Source organism: Atractosteus spatula, chromosome 22 (assembly GCF_055471065.1).
Source record: "Atractosteus spatula isolate fAtrSpa1 chromosome 22, fAtrSpa1.hap1, whole genome shotgun sequence".
NCBI lineage: Eukaryota > Metazoa > Chordata > Actinopteri > Semionotiformes > Lepisosteidae > Atractosteus > Atractosteus spatula.
The window spans coordinates 12,187,030-12,211,567 of NC_142727.1; the positions used below are offsets into that span (position 1 = coordinate 12,187,030).

Below are 24,538 nucleotides of genomic sequence, written 5' to 3' on the forward strand. Positions count from 1 at the left end.
GAGGTTAGTTTTATCTACTATTAGGACTCGGTGGGGACAAGGTAAAGGATAAATACATGTAAACATGTTAAACCATAAAATGTTAAGGAGGTCTACTTACTGTACATTTTCACCACTCTAGTTTCGTGTTCAAACACCCATTGCATTGCAGGTTGCGTCAAAAGCTTTAAATTACTGGATTATGTGACCATGCTTTAAGATACATGGGAGACTTGCTTGAAATGACAGACTGCAAACAAACAAGAAGCTGACATGAACTAATTAAAGAGATGATGTCTTGCACAGCTCAGGAGAATCACCTTAAAGTTCACCCTTTACTCTGGGATCCAGGTTTTGATGTCTTACCATCTTTCTCGACCTGAATCTTCACACCTTTGTGCTTCCAGATTATAGTGGGAGGAGGTGAGCTGACAACATCACAAACGATAATGGCATCGTCTCCTTCTTTGAACTCCTGGGGGGATGGTGAGTTTTTGAAGGTTAGCTTTTCTGAAAGAAAAAAAAAAACAAGCATTGTTATTTTCAGACAAAATAATACAAAAGTGAACTCCCCCCCATTCTTCCTTTATTTATATCCACGCAGGTGTCCTTGCTACCTAAAATCTCCTCATTCTGCTATATGCATCCCTGACAGGTTCTTTATAACATATTCAAGGTCTGTAATTGCTCAGAAAGCATAAAGGGATATTAAAAAAGAACTCATTATCTCCAAAAACAGAAGGGTTCATTAGGCACTGTTGGGCTGCTATGCATTTGTAAATTCAAGGACCTGATCATAAATCATCACAGACATACAGTATAGTGTAAAAAAATCTCACAATGGCAAACACAAGATGACAAAATTCATCAACTGGCATGCTAAAGACGTAAGGTTCTCTCAACCACAAACACCAATACTGAAAATCTAGTTAATTCAGTTAACATTACCTATGCAATGTTTGTATGTCTGACAAGAAACTCTTTTGCAATGTTGCGCCAGTGAGAGATATTTTGGGAACACGGTGAATACAGCATTACTGTATATGTTAGAATCTTCCAAAGAGATGGTTCTCTTATATCAGCATCCACACGTTCAGGAACTGTAGCTAATATTTTTTTTTACAGAAATTTTATTTCTGTTGCACAAGAAAGAGTTTTAGATTCTTAGCGTTTTAGAAACTGGAAAGAATCAGAGACTACTCTGGGGTTTTTACCAAGAATCTCTTGGTAAATGCCTGACAAGTATTAAACAGACTCCTCTTAATCACCGAAACAGATTTTTCTCTGCGCGCCACAGAAGCCGCGAGTCACAACGGTAGATTTAATTCGGGTCTTAAAACGAGAGAAAGGGACAGCTTTCAAGGACCTTTGTTCTCGTGTAAAATACTTTTTTATAGTTTTCAGAAGGAACGCTCATGCGATTAGAAAGACGTGTTTTCTTTAAGTCAGTATTTCTAAACCTAAGCAACTAGTTTAGGCTTTGCAAACTAATACAATTTGGGAAAATCGGTAATGACTCCTGCTTCTGGCCCAGAAACCCACCAGCGGCAGACCCAGGCACAACCCAAACCGAAACAGCGTGCCGCACGAACACTTACGGAAGATTTTCATGTTGACGGTGGCCTCGGCCTCGGTTTCGCCATGGCTCGCCACACACTTGTAGACTCCGGCGTCGTCGATGTCGGCGTTGTAGAGCGTGAGCGTGGACGAGGCCTCATCGTTGCGAGACACTGAGATATCCTGTCTGTTTGGTAGAATCTTTTCCCCGCTGGGCGCGTACCAGTCGATATTTGTTACCTCACCAGTGACTGAAAAACAGCAACAGAACAAGGGGAGGGGTGAATTGATGAAAGTAGGACACTTGATGACATCAGGTGGCCATTTTATCTGGAAGAGTAGAATTTGACAAATGATTCTGCTGCTAATTATAAAATGTTAAAACTGTTACAACTGCAGGACCATACCCTTTTTTGTGTTTAAAGGCAAACTTGAGAGAAATGGATGGGTTATGAAAATTCTCCTTGTTTCTCTGGTAATCCTCTGGACTTTCTCTAAAGAGATCTAGAAGTCATGTCAAATGCTCTTCTAGGTTCTGAACCAATATACGGTATAACAGCACACAGTATGTATGGAAACATATGTGCTTTTTTTATTCAGAATATGTGTTCTTTCCAATGATAAAACAAAACAGCATAACTAGTATATTTTTTTGCTCACGCTATAGACCACATATGTTAATGCGCCTAATAACTCCTAGAACACAGAGGTATGCATTTTGTCTGCATGGGAACAGTACATTTGTTACAACACCACTGACAAGAGTGCAGTGCTTCTCCATGCATCAGTAATATTCTTCTACATTCCTTTCCTTTTTTTAATCAAATATTTTATCATAACACCGCTAGACGTAAACTCCCTCCGGGTACATTGAAAGCTGAAAAAGAAAGTTTTGGTGCCTTGGAAATGATTTATAATAACTCAGTTAAACATTAGCTTTCAAGAGCAAGTCCATATTGCATTTCAATATGTTTCACTGGGAAGCTTACACATCCTATGAAAACAAAGCCCTCCTTTTACGGCAAGATTTTAAAATGGCTTAGGGGCAAATTTTTCATACTGTATGTCTCTTACTAAGTACCACAGTTTGTGAATACTGGGAATATAAATCCCTTTGAGATCTATTTAAGTAACGTGCGTGCTACCAAACTATCTTTTTAAAGATAGATTGTTAGACAATTTAATATGTTATTTTTTAAGTTAAAATAAATTACTGTCATTTTTTTTCAAGAATGTCCAATAATACTCAATGCCATGTTAGGCCATTGAGAAAATGGACTCAACAATACATTGGGTCACAGATAGTCTTTAAGAACTATGCCTTACTCCTTTGCTCCTGGCTTCAAGAGTTAATCCAAATCTTTTTCTTATACTACTGTATTTATCACTACCGTATGTTTGCATAGACCTAAACACTAAGTACAAACACAACAGAAAAAGGAACACAGTAGTCATTTCCTGTTCTTTTGGGAGGAAAGACTGTATTTTTTTCCTAATGTCTTTTAAAACATCTAACTGAACCCTGAAGGTTATATTTCCAAGCATCCAGATATTTGTACTATGTGCTGACTTTGAGAGGTAAGAGGTAAGAAAGTGGTGTTACAGAAACATTTTTCTTGAGCTGTCAGATGTGAAAAATACTGTACATGTGTGTATACAAAAAAGGCTTTAAATAGCAGGCTCCTTTATGGTTTTTATAATGTTATAGCAAAGTCATTTATATTGATATCATTTTGGCTGAAAGCCTCCACGCCTTCATAGCAAAATAAAAACAACATTAAAAAAAAAAATGATAAGAACTGAATTGCACATTAACTTTATGGAGGCTTTTTGTGGCTTTTTTGTTGGTTGTTTTATTTTTGAAGAGAATCAGGGTTTTGTAAGCAGGCCTGGGTCCTTTGGATGTCTACAAAGCTGCAGGCATTATCACTTTAATTTTAAAGGCTTTCTAAACTCAGCTGAAAACCCACAGAGTGATTTAAGGTAAATTTATCGGAACAAGCTCTTTCCAGCTATATATTGAAGCTTGTTTCCATTTTGATAATGAAATAAATGGTGATTCTTTTTCAGCAGCTTCAGAACAACTGAAGAAAGCAAGCACAGCTTATTCGGGCAATAAGAATACAAAATCGGGTGCAGTAATGGCATTACCATGGAAATATGTCATTACTGCCATACAGAGCAATACTGAGTAATTTACGTTTATCATTAGGTCTTTTATTGTCATGCTTTTTCATGACTCATCCAAAAAAAATCTGCAGTGCACTAACAGTCCTGTAATGTGTCTTGCGGAGAATCTAATTAAACCTAGAGCTACAGGTTCTTTTTAAAGCTCTACAAAGTGGAAATTTAGGACATTAGCTATACAGTTTAAGATCGGTGAGTGACCAGCAGTAACTAGGGGAATAAAAAGGACAATTTTTACTCCCAAAGAGCAGAAACCCTTAAGGAAGACACTTTCTCATGGCCTTTATGAATTGTAAAAATTGAAATCTGAAATCAGAAATTAAATTTATAATGACTTGAACAGATGGAATATCAAGAGATAAACCTTCCATTTTGGTATTCAAACATGGCCTTTATCTCTACAGGGTGTTTTTTCCTCTGGTTCTTCTTGGTAGTTATTATTCTAAAAGTAGAAAATGTTTGACAGTTCAAAAACACAGGGAAGATATATGAAAACGTACGCATGACTAAAATATTCAGAAAGCAGCAAAAGTTTCAGTGTTCCTGGATGGCCAGTGTGTCTGCGGGTCTCTTGAATCCTGAACTACAGTATATAAAGTATAGAGATCGCATGCTGGGAGCAGCACCTGCAACAGTGGTTCAAATCCATTGGCCAAATGCTTTCTTTACAAGCTTTCTTTACTTTGCTGTGACAAGGAGCCTACCTGCACAGAGAAAGAACTTGGATTCTCCCACACTGATCTCCCCTTGTGCCGGAATGATGTTCACTTGCAGAGAAGCTGAAAAACAAAAGAAAGATCGGAGATTAGAGACACATCCATTTGATAGGTATGATAGGTATGATCAAGACCTTACCGTTATGTGACTAAACACCAACTGGATTTCTGCACAGTTTTCAGAAAACACAAAGTTCTGAGTTTACCAGATTGTGAGTCTGACTTTTGATAGAAAAGGTCTGCAATGTTCCATGCCAGATCTCTCTACAGGTGTTTTTCTTGTGCACTTTTAAGGAAAGAAGCAATATTAATAAATTAAGTGGGAAATGTGTGACTTCAGATTTTAAATGTATACTTAAGTGTTGTACAGTATGTTTACAATGTGTTATGCCCTCTACATCAGATGTGGGGGCTAAACAATGACCAATACTGCACAATATTAGGATTGTCAATCTTGTAAATGTTTTAAACGTTTCCTTCTGACCATCTAATACTTCAAAATCCTCTGAACTGGGCTGCACCAAATTAAAATGTTTATTTATGAGTATAAAGATGAAGAGAAAAGGCAGAGAGAGCAACTTCTTGACACATTAAGTGGTTTAATTTCCAGCAACTGGCTTCATCATCCACTTGTTTTGCAAACTGTTTAGTCTCTGTACCTTATTTATTTTAAAGCACTCTCTATTTGTGATTAAAGCCAGTGTGCATTTTATGGATAGCACTGGCTGCCCGGGCGCGTGTGCATTCATAATGGTATGCTTGATTTGCATTCATTTTAAACAGCTAATTTAAAAGCAGGAAATTTGTTCCAAATAGAAGATCACTTCCTTTGAATGGTTTAAAAGGTCATTGAGTATTAACAGTGCTACGTAATGAGGTACCCATGCATCCAGATAGACTAACCAAGTATGTCCACAAGAAATTAAGCTGACAAGAGGATCACAACCAAATGCAAACATTTTTTGGTAAAATAAGGAATATTACCAAGAGAACTGATGAACAATGTTTACTTGCAGTTACTACTGTTAAGACAACAGCCGGTAACTGGTTTATGAATTGTTTCTGTTCAATATGACTTCCTTCATTGCTCTTTTCATATTTTCTTCTCAGTTCCTTCATTTTACTTGTAATATGCAGAAGGGAGTTTGTTATTGTTTCTGTGGTTTAATGAGGGAAAAGGAGACTTTCTTTGAAGGTTATGTCTTTTGCTCTTATTTGAATGAAGAACAATAATTGTTATTTTTACAGCTGACATACCACTTCCTATAATATGCGTCTATAATACAGTCAAGTATGTCGGCTGACGTCCTACAGGTGTTCAAATACCACCCAACTCTTAAAAGTCCTACTGTACATTTTCAAACCAAGCAACATGGCTTGAATGCGTACTTCATGAAATAACCCTCCCAGGGTACAATGGGTACAGACACATTTCAAAACTCGTGAGTCGTGAGATGAGAACCGGTGACGTCTGCCATCTTGAATGCTTGCTCATAAAGAGCCTAAGCAGAGTACGGGGCTTTTAGAAACTCACACAAAAAAAAATTATCACGGATAATGACGGTGTTAGGTAGAAGAATAAAACATCCTCGTAAGATAATAAGAAAAAGAAGAAAAACATCAATTGCAGCCGAAAAAAAAAAAGCCTTGAGTCCATCCTGCATTCCAAGTACCAGAGCAACTTGTTGCCATGGAAACCTGTAGTGCAGTCAGAACAACACTTCAGACTACTTAATCCAACAACACTGCAAGGGAAGGTTGATCCCCTGTCTAAATGTGGCAATTAAGGCTCTACACTTAAAAGATGGGGCACCAATTACCAAACCATCAGCCTCTTGTAAACTTCATTTCCACTAACATTGACCTAAAGGCCTCTGTGTTCAGTGACATTTCATAATTACCTCTCACTTCACTTTTCGAATTACTTTCATGAAACCTACCTGTGCACGTCGTGACAGTGATAAGCAAGGCGAATTATTATTTTTTCTGCATGTTCAAAATCAACCAAAAAAAAAAAGCTCATAACCATAAATCAAGTTAATTTCGTTTTTCCAGACAAATCTCATACATTTCTGTCCTGACAAAATAGGGAGAGTGACCGACTGATACAGACTGATGTTTTCAATTATTCACTTGCACACTACTGATGGAGTAAAGGAAATCTAACTAACAAAAAAGACGGAGTGTTCTATTTAAGTCATGATTTTGTCATTTATCACCCTGTCATGAGCATTTTCATCATTCAGAAATTATTATAATTTAATAATAAAAATCTTTCTTCTTAATTTGGTATTCAATCAAGTGTTTCTGTTTTCCACCTGGGTTCGTGGCTCAAGACGTTCTCAAATGTTTTCTGTTTTGTTATCTACCTATCTAGTTAAAAATGTCTCTGTTTGCTAGTCTTGCCTGCTTTTCATTTCAAGCTCTCATTCCAGCTCTCTTCAGGATCTCCCTATGCTATCACTGCTTGAGAACATAAAACCTTGAAACTCAAAAGTGACTATAGCTAAAACTACAGAAGCCATATTGCTTCTACAAAGTTTAATGGAATCTTTTTTTTGCCAGAAAAACGTTTCTCAGCTTCCTACCTGTCAAAAGACTAAAAGCAAAATGGTACAAGACGCCACCATTAAACTGTATACAGAGGTTTTAAGCCACGGTGAACAAGTGGTTAGTTAAACCTACAGGATTTCTCTTTTGTTACCATTTTCTCTAATGCAGATCTAAGGATTTGTGAAACACAGAATTTGAGGCACTAGACAGAGTTAAGTGTGAACAAACTAAATTCCCGAAAATAAGTGGCAGCAGAAGTTCCCTTTCAGCTCATTCTTTCACGGAACTTCACCAGCTAAGCACAGCCTTGACTTATGCGCTGGATCATAATCTAGTGTCTATCGCTCCTCAGAGTCTCCGGGGTTTTTAGAGAGAAATAAATCCAGTCAGGGTTCTACTCCCACTGATAGAGCTCTGGCCAAACCGAGCATCTGCAAAACTCCCAGAACACTAAATAAAAAGACCTTTTTGATCAGCACGCTTTCTGGTAGATTGTGTAAAGCCTAGGCAAATACACAATTCAGGTTAGTCAGGAACTTTTTCTTGATAACAGCCATGGTAACATACTGTACAGTATGCGAAAAGACAAATTCCTAATACAAGAAATTGTATGTGGTCAATAAAGTGATCTGATCTTCTCTCTCTTATTTTATCTAACAATCACAGAAAGTTTTTTTTTTCTCCACCAGTTAAGGAGCATGGCTAGACACCCCCAGAAACTCATCCCAGTTTCCAAAATAAGACATCAATGACACTAATGCTGATTCTTAGGAGGTTTGAATCTCCAGAGGCCAATAATTCCAGATACGATACCTGAGATTAACATGTAGAGGCTTACTGAAATCTAAGATGTAAGGTATTACAGATTTAAAATAAAAGTAATAAAAAGATGAAAGGAGGATGTGTTCATGGACTCTAAACACTTTGAATTACTACATCTAGGATCAGTAACAGGGAAAGTGATCTATAAAAACCATGGAAACAGCTGTTCAGCACACATCGCTTTTCCTGTCTCTTGCGATCTACTGTATGTATCCCTGCATCCTCTTTTTCCTCATTTTATTTAATGTCAGTCGTGAAATCAAAGCCAATTCAAATAACAGTATGTTTTTAAATAAATAATCGAAACACAAGGCAGTTTTTTTTTAAAAGAAGAAAGTGAGATATTCTCTAGAGTCTTAACATGGAGCCCAGGAACCTAGCCTCTCTTTGTATTGTATATAATACTGACATTTCTTTCAGGAAATGTATCTGAAACATGTTAATGTCTTTAAAAAATGGATGGACAAAAAATCACCTTTTGCTGAAAAGCCATTTGACCTAAAGCAGACTATTCGGATCCTTTTGTTGTCTTGGAAGTCAACATTCCAATTAATCTTGTTTTTTTGCAGTCTAATGAGCGCTAACTACGACATTGATCATGAATCTGCTCTTCTGATGAGCAAAAACATTAATGAATATGTGGCACCAGGGATTGCTGCCGGCAGCCGACTCCTCATCTGGGAGGAGAGTGCAGAATGTTCTGAGCGGCTGCAGTTTTACTCCATTGTTTACTTGTTTATTGGCAAAAACGTCCACAGGGGAGTTAATACAGTATGAAGTTCTCAACACAGCAAATCTGGAATTTAATCAGTTTTCATCAGTAAACAGTATTTTTCTCGTCTTCCTTGAAGGAGGAAAACATAGCACCGATTTCTCTTTTAATCCCTCCTTCCACTGCCCAAAGATTTTGTTTTGTTCTCTGTTCAGTGTGTAAGTAGTTTTAACACAGAGTTGATTAAACTACTGTACATTATAAACACTATGTTATGTCACTTTGAAATTAACCAAATACAGCTAGTTGATCTTTTTAACCCTTTTGTCTCCCAGGTCATACAGAAGGAATTAAGGGTGGGCAATGCACCTCAAAACAAAATATTCATAATATTTTAGAAAATTACAGAAAATATTTAGCGATATTGTATCTTTCTGGTCATGGTCCACTTTATTCGTCATTGCAATATTGTTGCGACTGAGTGCTAAGAGCATTTACCATTTTTGGCAAATGGATAAAATTATCTCAAAATACTGATAAAGTGTAGGATGGGCATTGACACTGGTGGCGAGATGGAGTTTGTTATAAAGACAGCAGAATGCAAAAGTCATAAATACACAGTCCTTTCAAAAGGAAAGATAAACATTATGAAAGAACAGCATTAAAAAGGACGGAAAATGTGTTTGCTTGCATCTATTTCAGAATTCCAGCTTTAGGTCGAACATTTTATTCTCAAAATGCTGTTGTCATGGCAAGGATGCAATACTAATACTGTAGTGTTGGGTGAAGGTCTTAATTGAAAATAACGGATTGAAAGAATTGACGGATCTTTAGCAATCAAAAATGTGTCATTTAGTAATATGAGAAACAAATATAAAATGGGATTATATATTAAAATCAACACTGGTGACATCATGAACTATATTGTGATATTTCCCTCCAAGATATATATATATATATCAAGATTAATATATCAAGAAAAACAGAATGATATATGATATTCATCATAACACCCAAACCCTACTCCCGGTAATTGTCACAGAAACAAAACACTTCATTCTTCGTATATTTTATGTGATGCATCTTTTTGATAGTTAGAAATTAATCTGCTAATTTTCACAATACACTTACGAGTCTTTTTTTCCCATGTTTTTGAAAGATAAATTGATTTTGCAGCATCACATGCGACAAGTATCAGATTTAATTTATACAGCAGCTGCTAGTTCAAAACTATTTTATATTTGATATATGGATTGCATATAATGATGTGTTGAGATTGAATAAAATCTGCCGACAAAATATCCTTGGATCATATGTCTTCTGTAATGTCCCCACATGCACCAGAAGTCCTATTTTTCATTCTAAATGGTCAAATTAATCTCGAAGAGCAAATGAACTGAGGCTGTTTTAGACTTGTGAATTCACTAAACCTGCAAAACTTCCATCAATACATCAACTGTAGAACCCATTATCTTCTTTCAGAGCTTGGTTTGGCAACCTACATTTTAAATCTGAATTTCTTAGCTGTGCAAGACAGAGGTACTTTCTGCCACATAATAAATACACATATTTAAATTTCAAACTGTTGTTGTTTTCTTAACACCTGAGACTGAGAACACTTTGAAAAAGAAAGAGCTGACACTAGAAATGGGCTGATCCCTCACAAATGTGCAATGCTAATTAATTAAGATTTTTAGTACATATGTATGCTTTGTGCGGTATAAAATGGAATATACAGCTATCCATACCTAAAACAGATACAGTCCAAATGATTCTAAAGTAGATAAAAAAATCTAAAATAGATTAAAAAGAACTTCAGTCAGACTGTTGAAAGTCACACTGTAGGTCATTTGGGGTACCAGAAGGAGAGATCATGGCATGTAAAGCAGCAAATTTGTCTAATCAAGGGGAGGAGCAGAATGTTGCCTACTGTACTTGGAAAATTTGGGATATTTAGTTTGTAATAAGCTACTGAGTCACTGCCCTGGCAGTTATCTGACACCTAGTGTTTCACTTTTGGCAGAAGCTTAGATCTTTCAAAGTCAGATTCCAAGTTGACTGCCCCAGATACAAACTCTCCCCCCCCACCCCACCTTCCTGCATCTTTTTTCAGGATTCTGTGACTTTGTGGAAATGTTCATGTAAGAGCATTAAGTGCTTTGATTCCATCTCTGGACAGAGCTTGCTGGGTGATCAAAGAACCTAAAAGCACTGCGGTTGTGTCAACTCACTCTTAATATATTTCTAAAACACCTGAGCTCCCTTCACCAGCAGTTTATTTTCAGTAAGTAAAGGAGATATACCCGCAACCTTCCCAAGAAACATGTGCCAACATGATTTTTTTATTGAATTCTTACTACTCACACTTCCCCCTAATAGAATCCTGCTGCTCGGCACTTAACTTCCGCTGGCTGCCGGTGATGTTGGTACAGTAGGTTAGCTAAACTCTGCATAGCTTCTCCCATAAGGCACCCCCACCAGTCTGATGAGCTTCGATAAAATGGGTGTAAAATTTGCAATAAGATTCTGAAATATGCAAAATCAAACAGATTTTAATTTTACATATCAATATCTCCCTGGAGCACTTGAAATTAAATGGACTGCTGTCGTACTTATCTGAATTGTTAATCTTCATTAATTATGGCTAAACGTTGCTCACTGTCCCCATTAGACTGTGAAAAGTGCACTTTCCCCAGACCTAGTTAAAACCCGCATCTTCATACTCGAGAACCTATGGGACCATGGCTATTTAATTTTTTTTAACAACTCACGTTTCAAATGTTTTATTCAGCCCCTGTCTAGCTTTCAAGTATGATATCAAAGGCATGACATCAAAGCCATATATCTGCCCTCACAGTATGTTACAGAGATTTACAGAAATGAGATTTTTCCCCATCCCTTATCAGAGTAGCAAATCTCACTGTACCTCAAGGCAACAAATGGCATCTTTGCTGTGGAATTCATTTTTGAGGAACCTCGTATTCAAAGCACTTTACTCTAGTGTTTACACAAGTAGTGTCTTTATGTGAGCTAAACTAATATGAAATGTTTTATTTACTATTTTTAATTTTTTTTTCAAATCTATGCCTATCGGTTTTAAGAATCATTATTAACAGGAATTGTAGCAAGTAATAATATAAAACAAAGCTATATGCCGTCATTTCCATATGCCCAAAAAAAACACACCTCGTAAAGATTTTCTTCAAAACGGACAGTTCTAGGCTGACGTTAATTGCAATGCTTTAATCTTAATGTTCTGAGAACATGTATTTATGCTGCTGCTTATAGCTGTGACGCAAGTCATGTTTCTCTTTAAAATTAAACTTACAACACATAAGTGATAGGCGGGAGCTGAGAGCAATCATAAAACAACTTTTAAAGAAATGGGAAAAAACACACAAATAAAATGACAGACTGGTACTTCTGAGATGCAGATAAAAAAAAATACATTTCTTCCTGAATGCAATATAATAAAAAGTTTAATTACATAAAGCATTACAGGTTAGTCAGAACACAAACCCACGTTCTTATTCTGATTGACTCTGCTGAACGCAAACTCCTAGTTAATAAAGGGTTTTACTCCAATGGTTCGGATTATAGTGTTTTTCACCAATCTGCTCTAATGAGGTATAGTAAAACATAATTGCTGTTTTCTTCTCTTTTTTTAACTATGAATCTCTCATTTCAGTTACTGGTAAACAACATTAATAAAAATACTTTTTTTTTACAAGAAACAGATTTAAAAAGAATAACAGTGGTGGTTCTGTGTAAGCTGTAGCTGAATTTTTCAATCATGTTCCATGGTAGTGGGTCCCACTGTGTGCAAGAGGAGACAACCAGCTAAGCTTGAACACAGTGTAAGAAAAACTGCATGTCATGATGCGAGGGAGCTGGCAAGAGCTTATGAAAACTGAAAAAACAACAACCTTGAGGTAGATTTTATAAAAATTCAAATGAGCTGATAGGCTCTGTCTGCCAGAAGGGTGGAAGGGTGAGTATGCCCTCATTAACAGCAGTGCTCTCTCAATCCACTGACTAGATTGATAATGACAGCCGCACAAAGCATCAAGCATCAAGCCATGGAAAAATTCTACATTAAATCAGTTCCTTTGTACAAGGCCAGACAATAACATTTTCATTCTGTTTTTCTTCTCTTTCTCTCAAACCAACCATGTAGGATGCGCCTTTTCTAATGAAACAAGGTCTGCATCCCCAAAGCCCCGGTTTGTCCCCGTGAGACAGGGTCTGTTTTTTTTTTGTAGGAGTATAAAATGAGTTTTACTGCTTCAAACTTGCAGAAAAAGCTGAAAAAGTCTAAAATCATTCCTAGCTCACCTTATAGCCCTTCCTGCTCCCAATTAGGTGGTGTTACACTTATTACAATGAACTTAAGCTAGGTGAAGCACAGTGAAATACCAAGAAAACTACAGGGGAGTTTGGAAGATGCAAGTAAGCAGAATATCAGAAGAAGATAAAAATAAGGAGAAGATGCAAATAAGCAAAAGGACTGAGTATGCAAAAAGATTTCTGTGTTGTTTAATTCTCTCTTCAAAAGTGCAGTATTTGTGCCTCTGTCCAACTGGACCACGACTTGTCAGCTGGCTCCTCCTGTATCCTCGTAAGGCCCAGCTAATAAGGGAAAGCTGATGGACATTTTTTGACTAACAATTCCCTTCCAAGACCGAGTGGGTGTGACCCATGAGGGTAACCACTTCTTGGCTTTTCAGGGACATGGAAGATTTTTCTGCTGTTGCACCACCCAGAAGGGTGAGCAGTCGGACACAATGGTGACAGAGGTCATGCATCCAGCCCGGTTGCAGATTGGAGAATGCTGAACCCCCTAACACACAAGAAGTAGAAGTGGACAACTGCACTGATTGAAACTGCCAATAAAGGTTCTTTACCGACAAGTATATCAGCCGTTCTCCATCCTGGGCCTGGTAATCCACACACCTGTTGGTTTTTTTTATTCCAGCCGAGCCCCAAGTTATATAATCAAAACCTTCGTTGACTTAATAAGAAGAAGATTCATTGTTTGTCCTCATCTCTTAAACATATTGGAGCTTTTTCCCATTGTGTCTTATAAGTGACATCAAATGCCAAACTTGGGACTAGAAACAAAACACAAATATTCCAGTGAAGCAGCTTCTTAGATCAATTAAGGCTTCAATTATCTAATGAAGGTGGAACGGATTGAAAACCAGCAGGTGTGTGGATCACCAGGAGCAGGACTGGGAACCACTGCAGTAAAGAGAGGCCAAAGAGGCAGACACAAGCCTGGCAGAGCCATCAGGTTCCTTGCAGGTTACAATCCAGACACCTGGCAGGCCAAAAGGATGTATTTAATAACCAGTGGGCAATGCAGTCCTCAATAATCACAGTGTGTAGGGTCCCCAGACCAACAAAACCGGTCCAAGAAAGCAGAATGGCACCGTGCGGCGTGAGCAGTCATGTGTGAAGTTAGAAACACAGCCGGGCAGCGGTTTCACGTTTAGATAACTACGCAGGCAGACAGTATGAAGGTTTTTCTCTGTACAAGTAAAATGGCAAAAAAAAACGTCACCAAGCAGGGGGAAAAAACATAAAAATAAAAAGAGGATAAAAATGTAATAATGTGAGGCAGTAAAGGTTACGGACTAGAAATTTTGAGCAATCGGGTTGGCTGATGACATTTGATAAAGAGAGCAGATATTAAGGTCAAACCCTAAATGAGCTGTGCAGTACCTAATATCTGCCTGCAGGGTAATTGCTAAGCTCAAGCCATGCAGCACACTGTGCTGAACGACAATAAAGGATGGTTACTCCTGTTGTTTCCCCTAATCTAATAGGAAGGGATATAGAAAAGGGGGCTGCTGTAGCCTTCCACCAGCAAAACGCAAACTGCCACCTCATCTCTGTGGGTTACCTTAGTACCCTACACACCACTTTCTAATCTATTCCAATGTGATTAATTGCACCAGAGGAGAAGGATGTAAAAATACAAAATAAAATATTTAAATTAACTTCGATCTGTCAGAACGGTGGGCAGCATAATACAGAGCTGGAAAACGCATGGAAATCATGGCGGGAGAGGAGGGAAAAAAGAGGGCCGCCAAGGAACAGACTTTCCAAATTAAACAGAAAATGACAAATGCATTAATCCATCTGTAGGGGACCCGGCGTGGGCTCCACAGAGCAGAGAGGGGGCTACACACTCCATACAGTACAAGCACACATGGCATTTAGAAAGTGAGCTAGCTTTAACAACAGGAGCTCTGCAATGTGTTTTACCTTTGTTGCCCTGGCAAAAGAAAAGAGTAAAGATATACCCAGCAACAGGATAACCAAATATTCTGGCTTGCTGTCGTTCGTGGAAGCTGGCTTCCTGCTGCAGAAAACCACAGGTCATTCTGACATAGTACTCAAAATGATCATTATTTATTTTCAGCTTGAGGAAGTCAGATGCACATGCCAAGACCAATAACGTATGCGGTACTTACTGCCCATCACCGTGTCGGAAAAACAGAAGTAAAAATGCAGAGTTTTTTCACAGAAGGCTATGGCACACTTGGGGGGTAACTTCAGCTCTGCCAAAACTCCCTCACCAACCTAATTTCTGCCACAGGGCTTCAAACCTCTGGCAAGCTTAAACCTACTGTACTACAGGGGATGTGATTCAGAGGCTATAACATCTTTTCAGATCATAACATTCAGGGAATAGAAGCAGACAATCATACTGGGTGAAGCTGCAGGTTGTCCATCTTGACTCCATTAAAGGAGCCCAGGAGACAGCACCCTGTTGGAATGAGCTATCATGTCCTTGTTATGGCACATCTTGACGTAAATCCAGAAACACCAAGACCCTCAAACCTCTGCCAAAGGTTCAATCTACTGTGCTACAAGGATGTGGTTAAATGGCTACAGTGTCTTTTTGTACATGTTTTTTGTTCCATATCTTTCCCCAATTACTCTTTACTTCCTTTCAGCTCGCAGGAGTGAGCAGTTTCCCACTTCTCTTCATGAGAAGTGAAATGTCAACCACTAAAGCACTGTTTCCAACATTTTTCAGGCTGATGAAAAAGCATGAAAATTGAAACCTGGGTAATATCATAAAGTTCATTGGCATTCATTGTGCAGCTCAGATTTAAGTAGATAAGAGTGAAGGAAAAGGTATTACAAAAAAAGGTTTCTAAAAAGGTAGCATTTTTTTTCTTTCCATTTATTTTCCATTTCCCATTATTACAGAATCTGATAAGCTTCATATCAATGCCCCTGTTTATATTTAAATCACCATTATTATTTAGGATCAAGTATTTGACAGATGAGCTTTACGTTTTATTAACAAACGTGAGACATTCAGGCTAGAAAAAGCATGCGATCTAATAAAATGCATTCTGAAAGGAAGAGTTCATTCAGAAGGGTAAAATGTACTGTAGGTAGAAATAAGTTAATAAAACAAGTTTTACATCATGTACCCCAATTAGGTTTTTTAAGGGTGAAAAAAGGGATTCTAAAATGTAAGGCCAAGATTATTTTCAGTGATAAAATATTGATTTTATTTGTTTTCCATCTGGGAGCTGCAATACACCAGAGACTCCAGACAAATGTGCTTTGCTAACTAAAATACCACACACTAGCCTTAGGGAGCCTGTGCAGTAGATTCTGTATTTGTGCATCAGCAAGCATTAGATAATGCCCTGCAAGTCCAAAACCTCTTCTCACATGTCGGAGATATGCTTTCCGCCACATTTCAGTTTCACAGAGATAAAGACAGCAGAGGTACAGCTCTAAATACAGCCTATTAAGAGAGACCTACAGACATATGGAAGGGATCCACAGAAAAAAAAAATCCACAAACAAAATCCTAATGAGAAACTTAAAATAGCATCTTAACAGTCTTCTTATTCATCTTTCTCAGTCTAAACTATTTTTTCCCCAAACATTTATAATCAGAAGGCAACAGTGTAACTTTCAAGTGTCTGTTACCATTTGTTCCACACAAAAAAAGGAACACCTACAAGTTTTATTTATGTCAACAAGCCATATTTATTTAATTTTTTTGCAATTTAAAGTATGATTAATTTTTCTTTTTTAATAGGCCAATTTTCTGGCTGGGCTCCAACTGTCATTCAATCCAACTCACGATCACACCCACTGACTGGTCCCAGAGAACAACAGAAAATACTCCACATTGTACTGCTCGGGCCCAGACTGCGAAGGGCAAACTCTTGACGCTTGACAGGCTTGTTGTCTCTCAATGGGTCACAAATATCCTCCCATTTTAGATATGCCAAATGCTCAAAGACTTAACTTGCTGGCAGCAACACACACACCCACTTGGGAGAGAACAAGACACAAGGACACAGCCATCCAGCTCCACTGTGAGCTCCACTGGAGAGGTGGAACTGACTGGAGGTGCTGTCATGGATGGCAAGCCTGCAGGTATCTGGCAGGTACCTGCAGGCATACAGAGGGCTTTACTGAAGACATATCCAGCCAGTTGTGCTGGGCCATTCATCTCACTTAGCTCATGTAATAGTAGTTAACTGATCCAAGGATCTCATCCAGCCAAATCTTGAAAGAAGCCAGGGTATTGACCTCAAAAGCAAGGCTGGGAAGCTTGTTCCATACTCCCGTAACCATTTGGGTAAAGAAGTGCCTCCTCTTCTTGTTTTAAAATGTAAATCGAACATGTAAAAGTACAATGTAAGTCATAATGTTAAAATCATCCCACTGTTTGCCTCGGCCAGCAAGTGAAACAAATCCAAGGTCGAACCTGCAACACTGGAGAGCTCAACCAGCGCTCTGAGCAAAGACCTTTACTGGCAGTGCCACCTGCAAGCCTCACAACCTGCTAATATCTGCACACGTACTGTATCGGTGCGAAGCCCTTGAAACAACCCCACCCCTGGGAAAAAATAATTAACAAAACATAAACAAAACAGCCTGTATAGCTCTCACCCTCCAAATCACCCACCCATATGTAACCTAGGTTAGCTCTCATGAAACAGTGCCTGAACACTGCCCTGTAGTAATTTTATTAAAACAGGAATAAGGCTGCAGTTGCTACTCCTGGCTGTTAATTGCATTAGTCCTTTTCTTCCTAGGCACTTATTTACATCTATCATTCCCACTTTGAATACAGAAGAATTGTCCTTGAGCTGGCAGCAAATGTTATAGGCTACCAAAACAACATATGCTCTCCAGATTTCAGCATATGCTCCCTCTCTAATTGGGATGTTGTTATATTGTGATGACTTAATGTTATTATTACTACGCTTTTATAATAACAATGCAGCACAGCTTTCTTCCTACTACATACCATACTTATTCAGTTAGATGTATAAGCTTCCTTTAGCTAATCAATGTCACGTGGCTACTGTGTAGTAATCTGGATGTGGTCATGAAGGTTGAGGAAAAGGGACAACCGTAGGTTTTTTGGGAATAGATGCCACGCTAAATAATCTTGCATCCATCCATCTTCTAAACTGCATTCTAATCCATTACAGGTGCAGGGTAGGATACTCTCTGGGCAGGACATCAGTCCATCGCAGAGCAAACACAGACATGCACACACTCACACCAGGGTCCATTTTCCCAGAAGGCAGAATTCACCTACCAGTGTGTCTTTGGACTGCGGGAGGAAATGGGAGCACAAAAGGAGGAAACCCACTCAAAGGTGGGGAGAACATACAAACTCCACGCAGACAGCACCCCTGGGCCCAGGGCTGAGAGGCAGCAATGCTAACTACTGTGCCGCCCACCAAACAATCTTCATCAAATCTACATGATGAAATACATAGGCTATACACTGTAAGTCTGGAAGCAAAAGCACGTACTGAAATCTAAAGGAAGAAGTCAGTAGCCACAGAAATGTTGAAATGACACATATGAACTGGAAGGTGTCTTGCTTGGCCGGTGCTGGAGCTGTCTGTGTGGAAAAAGTATTGAGATGTTCAGGGACGGAGCATGGAGATGCTAAGAGATGGGTGTAGCTGATTAATGAGGTAGGCCCCTGCACCAGAAGGGGCTGCGCACTGCAGGCAAGAAACTAAACTAAACAGGAGTCAACTGACTTGAAATAAGGAGTTTCCAGAACTGGTGCCTGATCTGGGGAAACAGCACGAGGAAGAGGTTCAAAATCTGCTGTACTTGGCCTTCCCTGGAGACACATAAGATAATGTGTTTTTTCCCTGAGCAATTTTAAACTTGTAACGCTTGGCAGTCTACATTACAGCTACTTTGCTCCTTAATCTAAAATTTAATTTAAAAGCTTTCAATGCAAAGTACCCGAGAACAGAAAAGTGTCCCCATTGGAGAAGAGGCCTTTGATCTTCACAAGATATAGCTTATTAGCATTGTTCTGGGTGTAAATGAGTTTTTTTTTTATTATTTTAACTAGATATACACATTGGCACAGAGCATTCGCATCCCATTTTTTATATACTGATTTGACTCACAAACTTTGACGCGGGTCGCTAGAAAATAAAACTGAGAAATTAAAAAAAAAGCAAACTAAAAAAGAGTAAAAAAAATACTTCTGGCCTAGACCGCCTTAGACAAAGATCATCATTAGAAAACTGCCAATATACTTGAACGTCATATAAAAATAGATTGTTTTATAAAACTATGGAGGGGAAAGACTAGATCTGGATCCTATCTGCTGCTCATGGTACAGTGAATGATACCTTTTTGTTTCACTGGTACAGTCAAGACAATTGAAACATCAGCAAGCAGGAATCATATCTTGAGCATTTTTTTTAAACTGAGCCTACAGTATCCTATCTACACAGAAGTCCACACTTGGCATTAGTCTGACTCCAAGCTTGGGCCAGATTGTCACTGAATAGAAAGCACCAATTGAGAGCTACAAAGTCATTAAGCTTACTTCTTAATTCATGCCCCATCCAGTGAATTATCCTCAGAGAGTCTCTCTGCATGCTGCCAGTGACAATTTATGGCAGGAGCCAGATGAATTGCACACCTTACAATCCACACAAAGCCCAGTTGGGAACAGCTGAAGGACACAGGAGTTACACCGGCTTATGTCTGAGGTACCACAATCAGCGTGACAAAGAACTGACAGTCTGACAAATAGATGCAGCACTGAACAATGGATGCCCTATGTTTGTTCCAAGGCTCTGAAACAACCAACTTTACCTTGGACTAAAGATTTGTTATTAGTAAAAAGAAATAGGAAAAAAAAAATAAGACACTTGTTAAAAATAAACAGTACGAGAAACAGTTTCTAAGGACTGTTATTACAGTTACAGTAGCATAGTCAACGCCCTGTCGGGTTACAGAGTAGATGTAAAGAAGTTCCAACAGCTGTTTAGTGACAAAGCCAAGACAAAAAATCATCAGTTCAGATTCATTTTAAAAGGAAAGGCAAAAAAGCATGATTTATCAAAAAATGTAAAAAGGATGCCAGACAAATTCACTTTTAAATCCTTAACCCTTGTCAAAAGGAACATGGGCATGAGAAAGGAAAATGCAATTTTTCGTTTTCAGTATGTGTATAGCTTCGAGTTTTGGAAGGATTTGAGCAATGTTCATTGCGTGTTCCACTAAATGGGCATGGGCAGCACGGTGATACAGTGGTTAGCTTTTGTGCCCCACAGCACTGGGGCCCTACAGTAGGTTCAATTTCTAAGGTTCTGTCTGCATGGAGTTTGTCTGTTCATGTGGGTTTTTTCTGGGTGCTCTGGTTTTCTCCCACAGTCCAACGACATGGTAAGTTAATTGGCTTCTAGGAAAATTGTTCCTGGTACTGTACTGCCGGTACATCTTTCACTATGATCTAATCTATCAAAAACAAAGGGAAGATAAGAAGAAAACACAATCCCATTTTTATATACAGTGTCCTTTCTGCCTATCAGACCATTTGGTCTGTATCTCATTACAAGAGACTTAAGTCTCCTGCTGGCGAAAGACTATCACATTATTTTTGTGCACCTACAGCTTCTATTAGCAACAAAGAAAAATAATGTGATTAATGACTCAGGTTCAAAGACATTACAGAAGTCATTTTTAATAGCTACAGTTAAAGAGCATCAGGTTTGTTTTATGAAACCTTCAAAGCCTCCTGTATAACACACATTGCATTGTTAAGAACAAGCTCGACGTCTTTAATACTGGTGTCAAGTCCAAGGTCAAAATAATTTCTTCAACGTGCGAGACATCAATGAAGAGATCATAATATTCAACAGTACATTTAACTAGGTACCCATTTTTGCATAAATGCAAGGCTAAAAAACAATAATATACACAGTAGATGAGTTTTTTCAATTAAAAGAAAAAGTAAACCTTACTGTAACACTGAAACAACTTCAGGACAATATTATCATTTAGCATGTATTGACAGTAAAACTTACTTGCATAATATTTTCAACACAGCATGGGAATCTTTCAAATATAAAAACACATCAGTGAGCATTTAACAAATTCATTACGGCTTAGTGGCTTAGTATAAATAAAAGAAAGCTACATCAATAATTTATTACTTTTTTTGGCATCCGTGGGACTTTTTAAGTCTCTAAAAACTCCATTTCACTGCAGTTCATGTTTCATCTACAATGCCCTGATAGAAACCTATCTGATTATCAACTGAAGTTTAATTAACCATTCTAACAAACATAAAGGCCAAGTCTAGGGACTGTGGTAAGGATGCTATACCTTAAGGAATACACTTGTTCCCCACACTGCACAAGATTACGCGTTTTAATATTTAGGCCAGTTTATCACTACATTACACACAGTACTCTCTGATATCACAAACCACCAAAGGCGCTCAGGAGTATTGATTTTCCTCCCCAAACTTCTCTTAGATGATTCCTTATCAGCAATTCACCTTTCAATCTATCCCATTAAAATGAAGTCACGCATCAATTCGAAACAATTTTGGAGTATAATTTTGCCTTGTATTGTCAGTTTTTCCTAAATAAATACAAGGGATTCCTACCATACCTGCATGGTGTACAGTGAAACACATTTGGATAGTACTTGTACAACTCTGATTAATATTTTTTCATATTTTTAGATCTAAATCAGTTCTGTTAAATACTCATCAGGTAACAATTTTAAAATCCTGAAAAAAGTGATTCAGTCACTTTAGCAGAAAAATGCAATGCTTTTGAGCTATTATATGTGCAAATTTGTTTAAAATCTTCTTTGCATACCCAGGAAGCACACTGCACACTGGAAGCACGCAAAATGCATGCATAAGCTCACAGGAGTTAAAATCTAAAACGTCTTAGCAACTTTAAATTCCACAAAACCCTGCACTCTGCCGTCTCGTCAATAAACAAGACATCCATACTTAGCTGAGACCATGCAGGCAGAATGCATCTGAAAGCATCTGCCTGCAGCTACAGTACATACAAATTGATCGTGAAACATATAAAACACTAAAATGAATCTGCCCTTAATACATAAACTTACACCAGATCTTGCACTGTACTGAAAGAAGTCTGGCGAGTAGCTAATCTGGTGCCAAACGGTCTCTTTGTCATCTCGCAAGGAAATCACGAGCAGCATGAGGACGTACATCCTCCTGCTGGAATGACGTCATGTCAGAATGAGCCCGCAGGACGGGCAGAAGAGCTTCGAAGTGAGGTTGCCGTTCCAGCGGAGTTCTCTAGGGAGTGGGCACTCCTGCCGAGACCATCACACCTGCGCCTCTCCGTTTCATCTTGGCAAGGTGTTGGGGACTCATGGTCGCCCAGACCGTGCCCTGCTATTTTTCGACTGTTTGACAGTAATGACCTTCCATGTTTGAAATTGATAGCTGCAAACACCCTGGAGAAGCAATGACTTATTTCAGCCTCAGGCATCCCAACGGCACTAAGGCATCCTTCTCTTGATAACAGAGTACACTGGCTCCTTCCTGTGTTCTCCCTCTTTGCTTTTCGGCAGCCTCATCTTTTCATTCAACAGCCTCATCACCTGTTAATCAGCTCTCTTTCTACTAGAGTGATTTAGTGTTTCTTCAACCACAGCCAGTCTTCTCTGATCAATTAATCAAAATAACTACAAAAACATGCACCCCATGTTCCAAAATATGTATGCTATATGTATTAAAAACATACTGTCCATACAGATGTAGAGTAACAAATTGTTTTGTGCTTTGACGTTTGTATGATCTTATCCTCTTTGCAGAATGCAGCATACATCTCTCATTGCTGAATAAATCTTAAGTACTTTATTTTTTATAAGTAAAGATTTTTATATACTTTTTTTAAAAAAAGATCCCTAAAGTTTGCTACAAGGAAGACAATATTTCAATGCCATCATTAATTCAAATTTAATGCAGAGTTTTTAATGCAAAGTAAAAAAAAATCAAGGTAGCAACAACTGCTGACAGTCATTACTGTAAATCCAAAACAGAGCCAACAACAAGGTTGTCTAAGTCTTTGACAGCTTCCTGCTGTACGTCTTCAAAACAGACAGTCCACAGAAAAATAAAACATATCAATCCATACTGACTGATAAAATGATCATCACGACATACTGTAATTCCTTCTTTCACTGGCTTGAGTCTTGATTCATCCCAGAGAGGAAAAGCAACGTCCTGTGTTCAGCAAGGACACGAAGGGAAATGCGAGAATTCAGTGACCTCACAGCTGAAGAGCTGACAGAATACATACAGTATGTAAATTTGCTTCTTAAGTAGGTGGAAAACCTGCAGCCTTCTGGCTCGGAGACAAAAGCTTTTGCAGCTGAGCAAACACAGACATTGCACAGTTCCCTCACAGATCAAAACCTCTCAAAAGGCCAAGCTCAGAATATTCCAAGCAGGTCATATAAGAGTGATTGTCATAGTATTTTTTTTTGTTTTGCTTCTTCCACGTCAAGTAAGACCTAATGCTGGGAATGAGTGGAATATGACATGGGGAGCTCTAGTAAACAGCTTGGCAGTACCATCTGCTGCTCATAGGAAGGCCTCATTTTCCTACTCAGCGTGGCACGATCTCTGGCAGGGTATGTAAACGGGAATGCAGCCTGTTGGTTTCATTCCCATGGCCTGTTTTTCACACCGTTTCGTTTCTAAAGCTCAGACGTTCAAGCTTGCTTGAACTCATTGCTAATCCCACGAAGGCACTGGATCTAAATCGCTGAAGACAACTGTGAAAGAAGTCATAGGATTTTACCGAAAATAAAATATAAACGTTTTTTTCCCCCCATTACAAAATTCAAATTGTCTTAAACGCACCTTGTACTTAGAGATGCTGTGACTGCCAAGCAATCCCCTAATCTTAAGGAATAAAACAAATGTCCTCTTGTTGACTAAATCAGAAGATGAGACACTAAATGAACACTTCAAATCTTTTGCCAAAAGGGGTGTAGTATTATTATTTAACACACAAGGAAATATTTATCTGAAATAACTTTTCTTTAGAACATATTCTGATCAATACATAGAAAGCTTCAGGTGAGTATACAGTATATCCTATGTCTTGTTTAAATTTGAAATTCAGACCTATTTTCCAAATCTTCCCTATGCAAATCTTCCCTATTCTGTTCTGCCTTAAAAAAATATAAGACATTCTGTTTCCCTCTGTTACGGGACTGATTATCTCCTCTTGCCTGTGCTATTGACTGATTCTGGCATGTCCTATTGCTCTCTGAACTCTCACTAGTGTGGCTGCCAGCTTGCAGGAAACCGCGTCAGAAACCCAGTGCCTTTTATATAAACTGCACAGACTAAAGGCAAGTTTTGTACCATCCTCAAAATAAGAACTATAATAACGCTCTGAGAACTTTTTAATTAATTCAACTGTATTAAAGATGATAAATTCCTTTATAAACAAAAAATACAGTAGCTATTAAATGATGTACAGTGTATCATGTACTGTAGTAAACATTAAAATGTAGACCATTCCAGTTGATGAGCAACGCCTTCTGAATGAAGATTGCTACTTTAGCATGGTACTGTATATTTTTGCAACACCTCTTTAAAAATTAACATTTAAGAACTTCATTATTCAAAATGGGTGTCATTCCATTAGTGGCAAGCATTGCTGCCTCACAGCAC

At 38.3% G+C, this 24,538-nt stretch overlaps 1 protein-coding gene across 9 annotated transcripts in view; it reads right to left on the reverse strand.

Annotated features, from left to right (window-relative positions):
* LOC148816834 (neural cell adhesion molecule 1-like) overlaps positions 1-24,538 on the reverse strand; it is a 246,055-nt gene that overhangs the window by 79,872 nt on the left and 141,645 nt on the right. For all 9 annotated transcript variants that reach the window (XM_088939431.1, XM_088939429.1, XM_088939428.1 and 6 more), the window contains exons 2-4: positions 4,428-4,502; positions 1,578-1,787; positions 346-489 (exon numbers count right to left, since the gene is read on the reverse strand). In XM_088939431.1, coding sequence (XP_088795557.1) covers positions 346-489; positions 1,578-1,787; positions 4,428-4,502 — 429 coding nt within the window. The remainder of the gene's footprint in view (positions 1-345; positions 490-1,577; positions 1,788-4,427; positions 4,503-24,538) is intronic.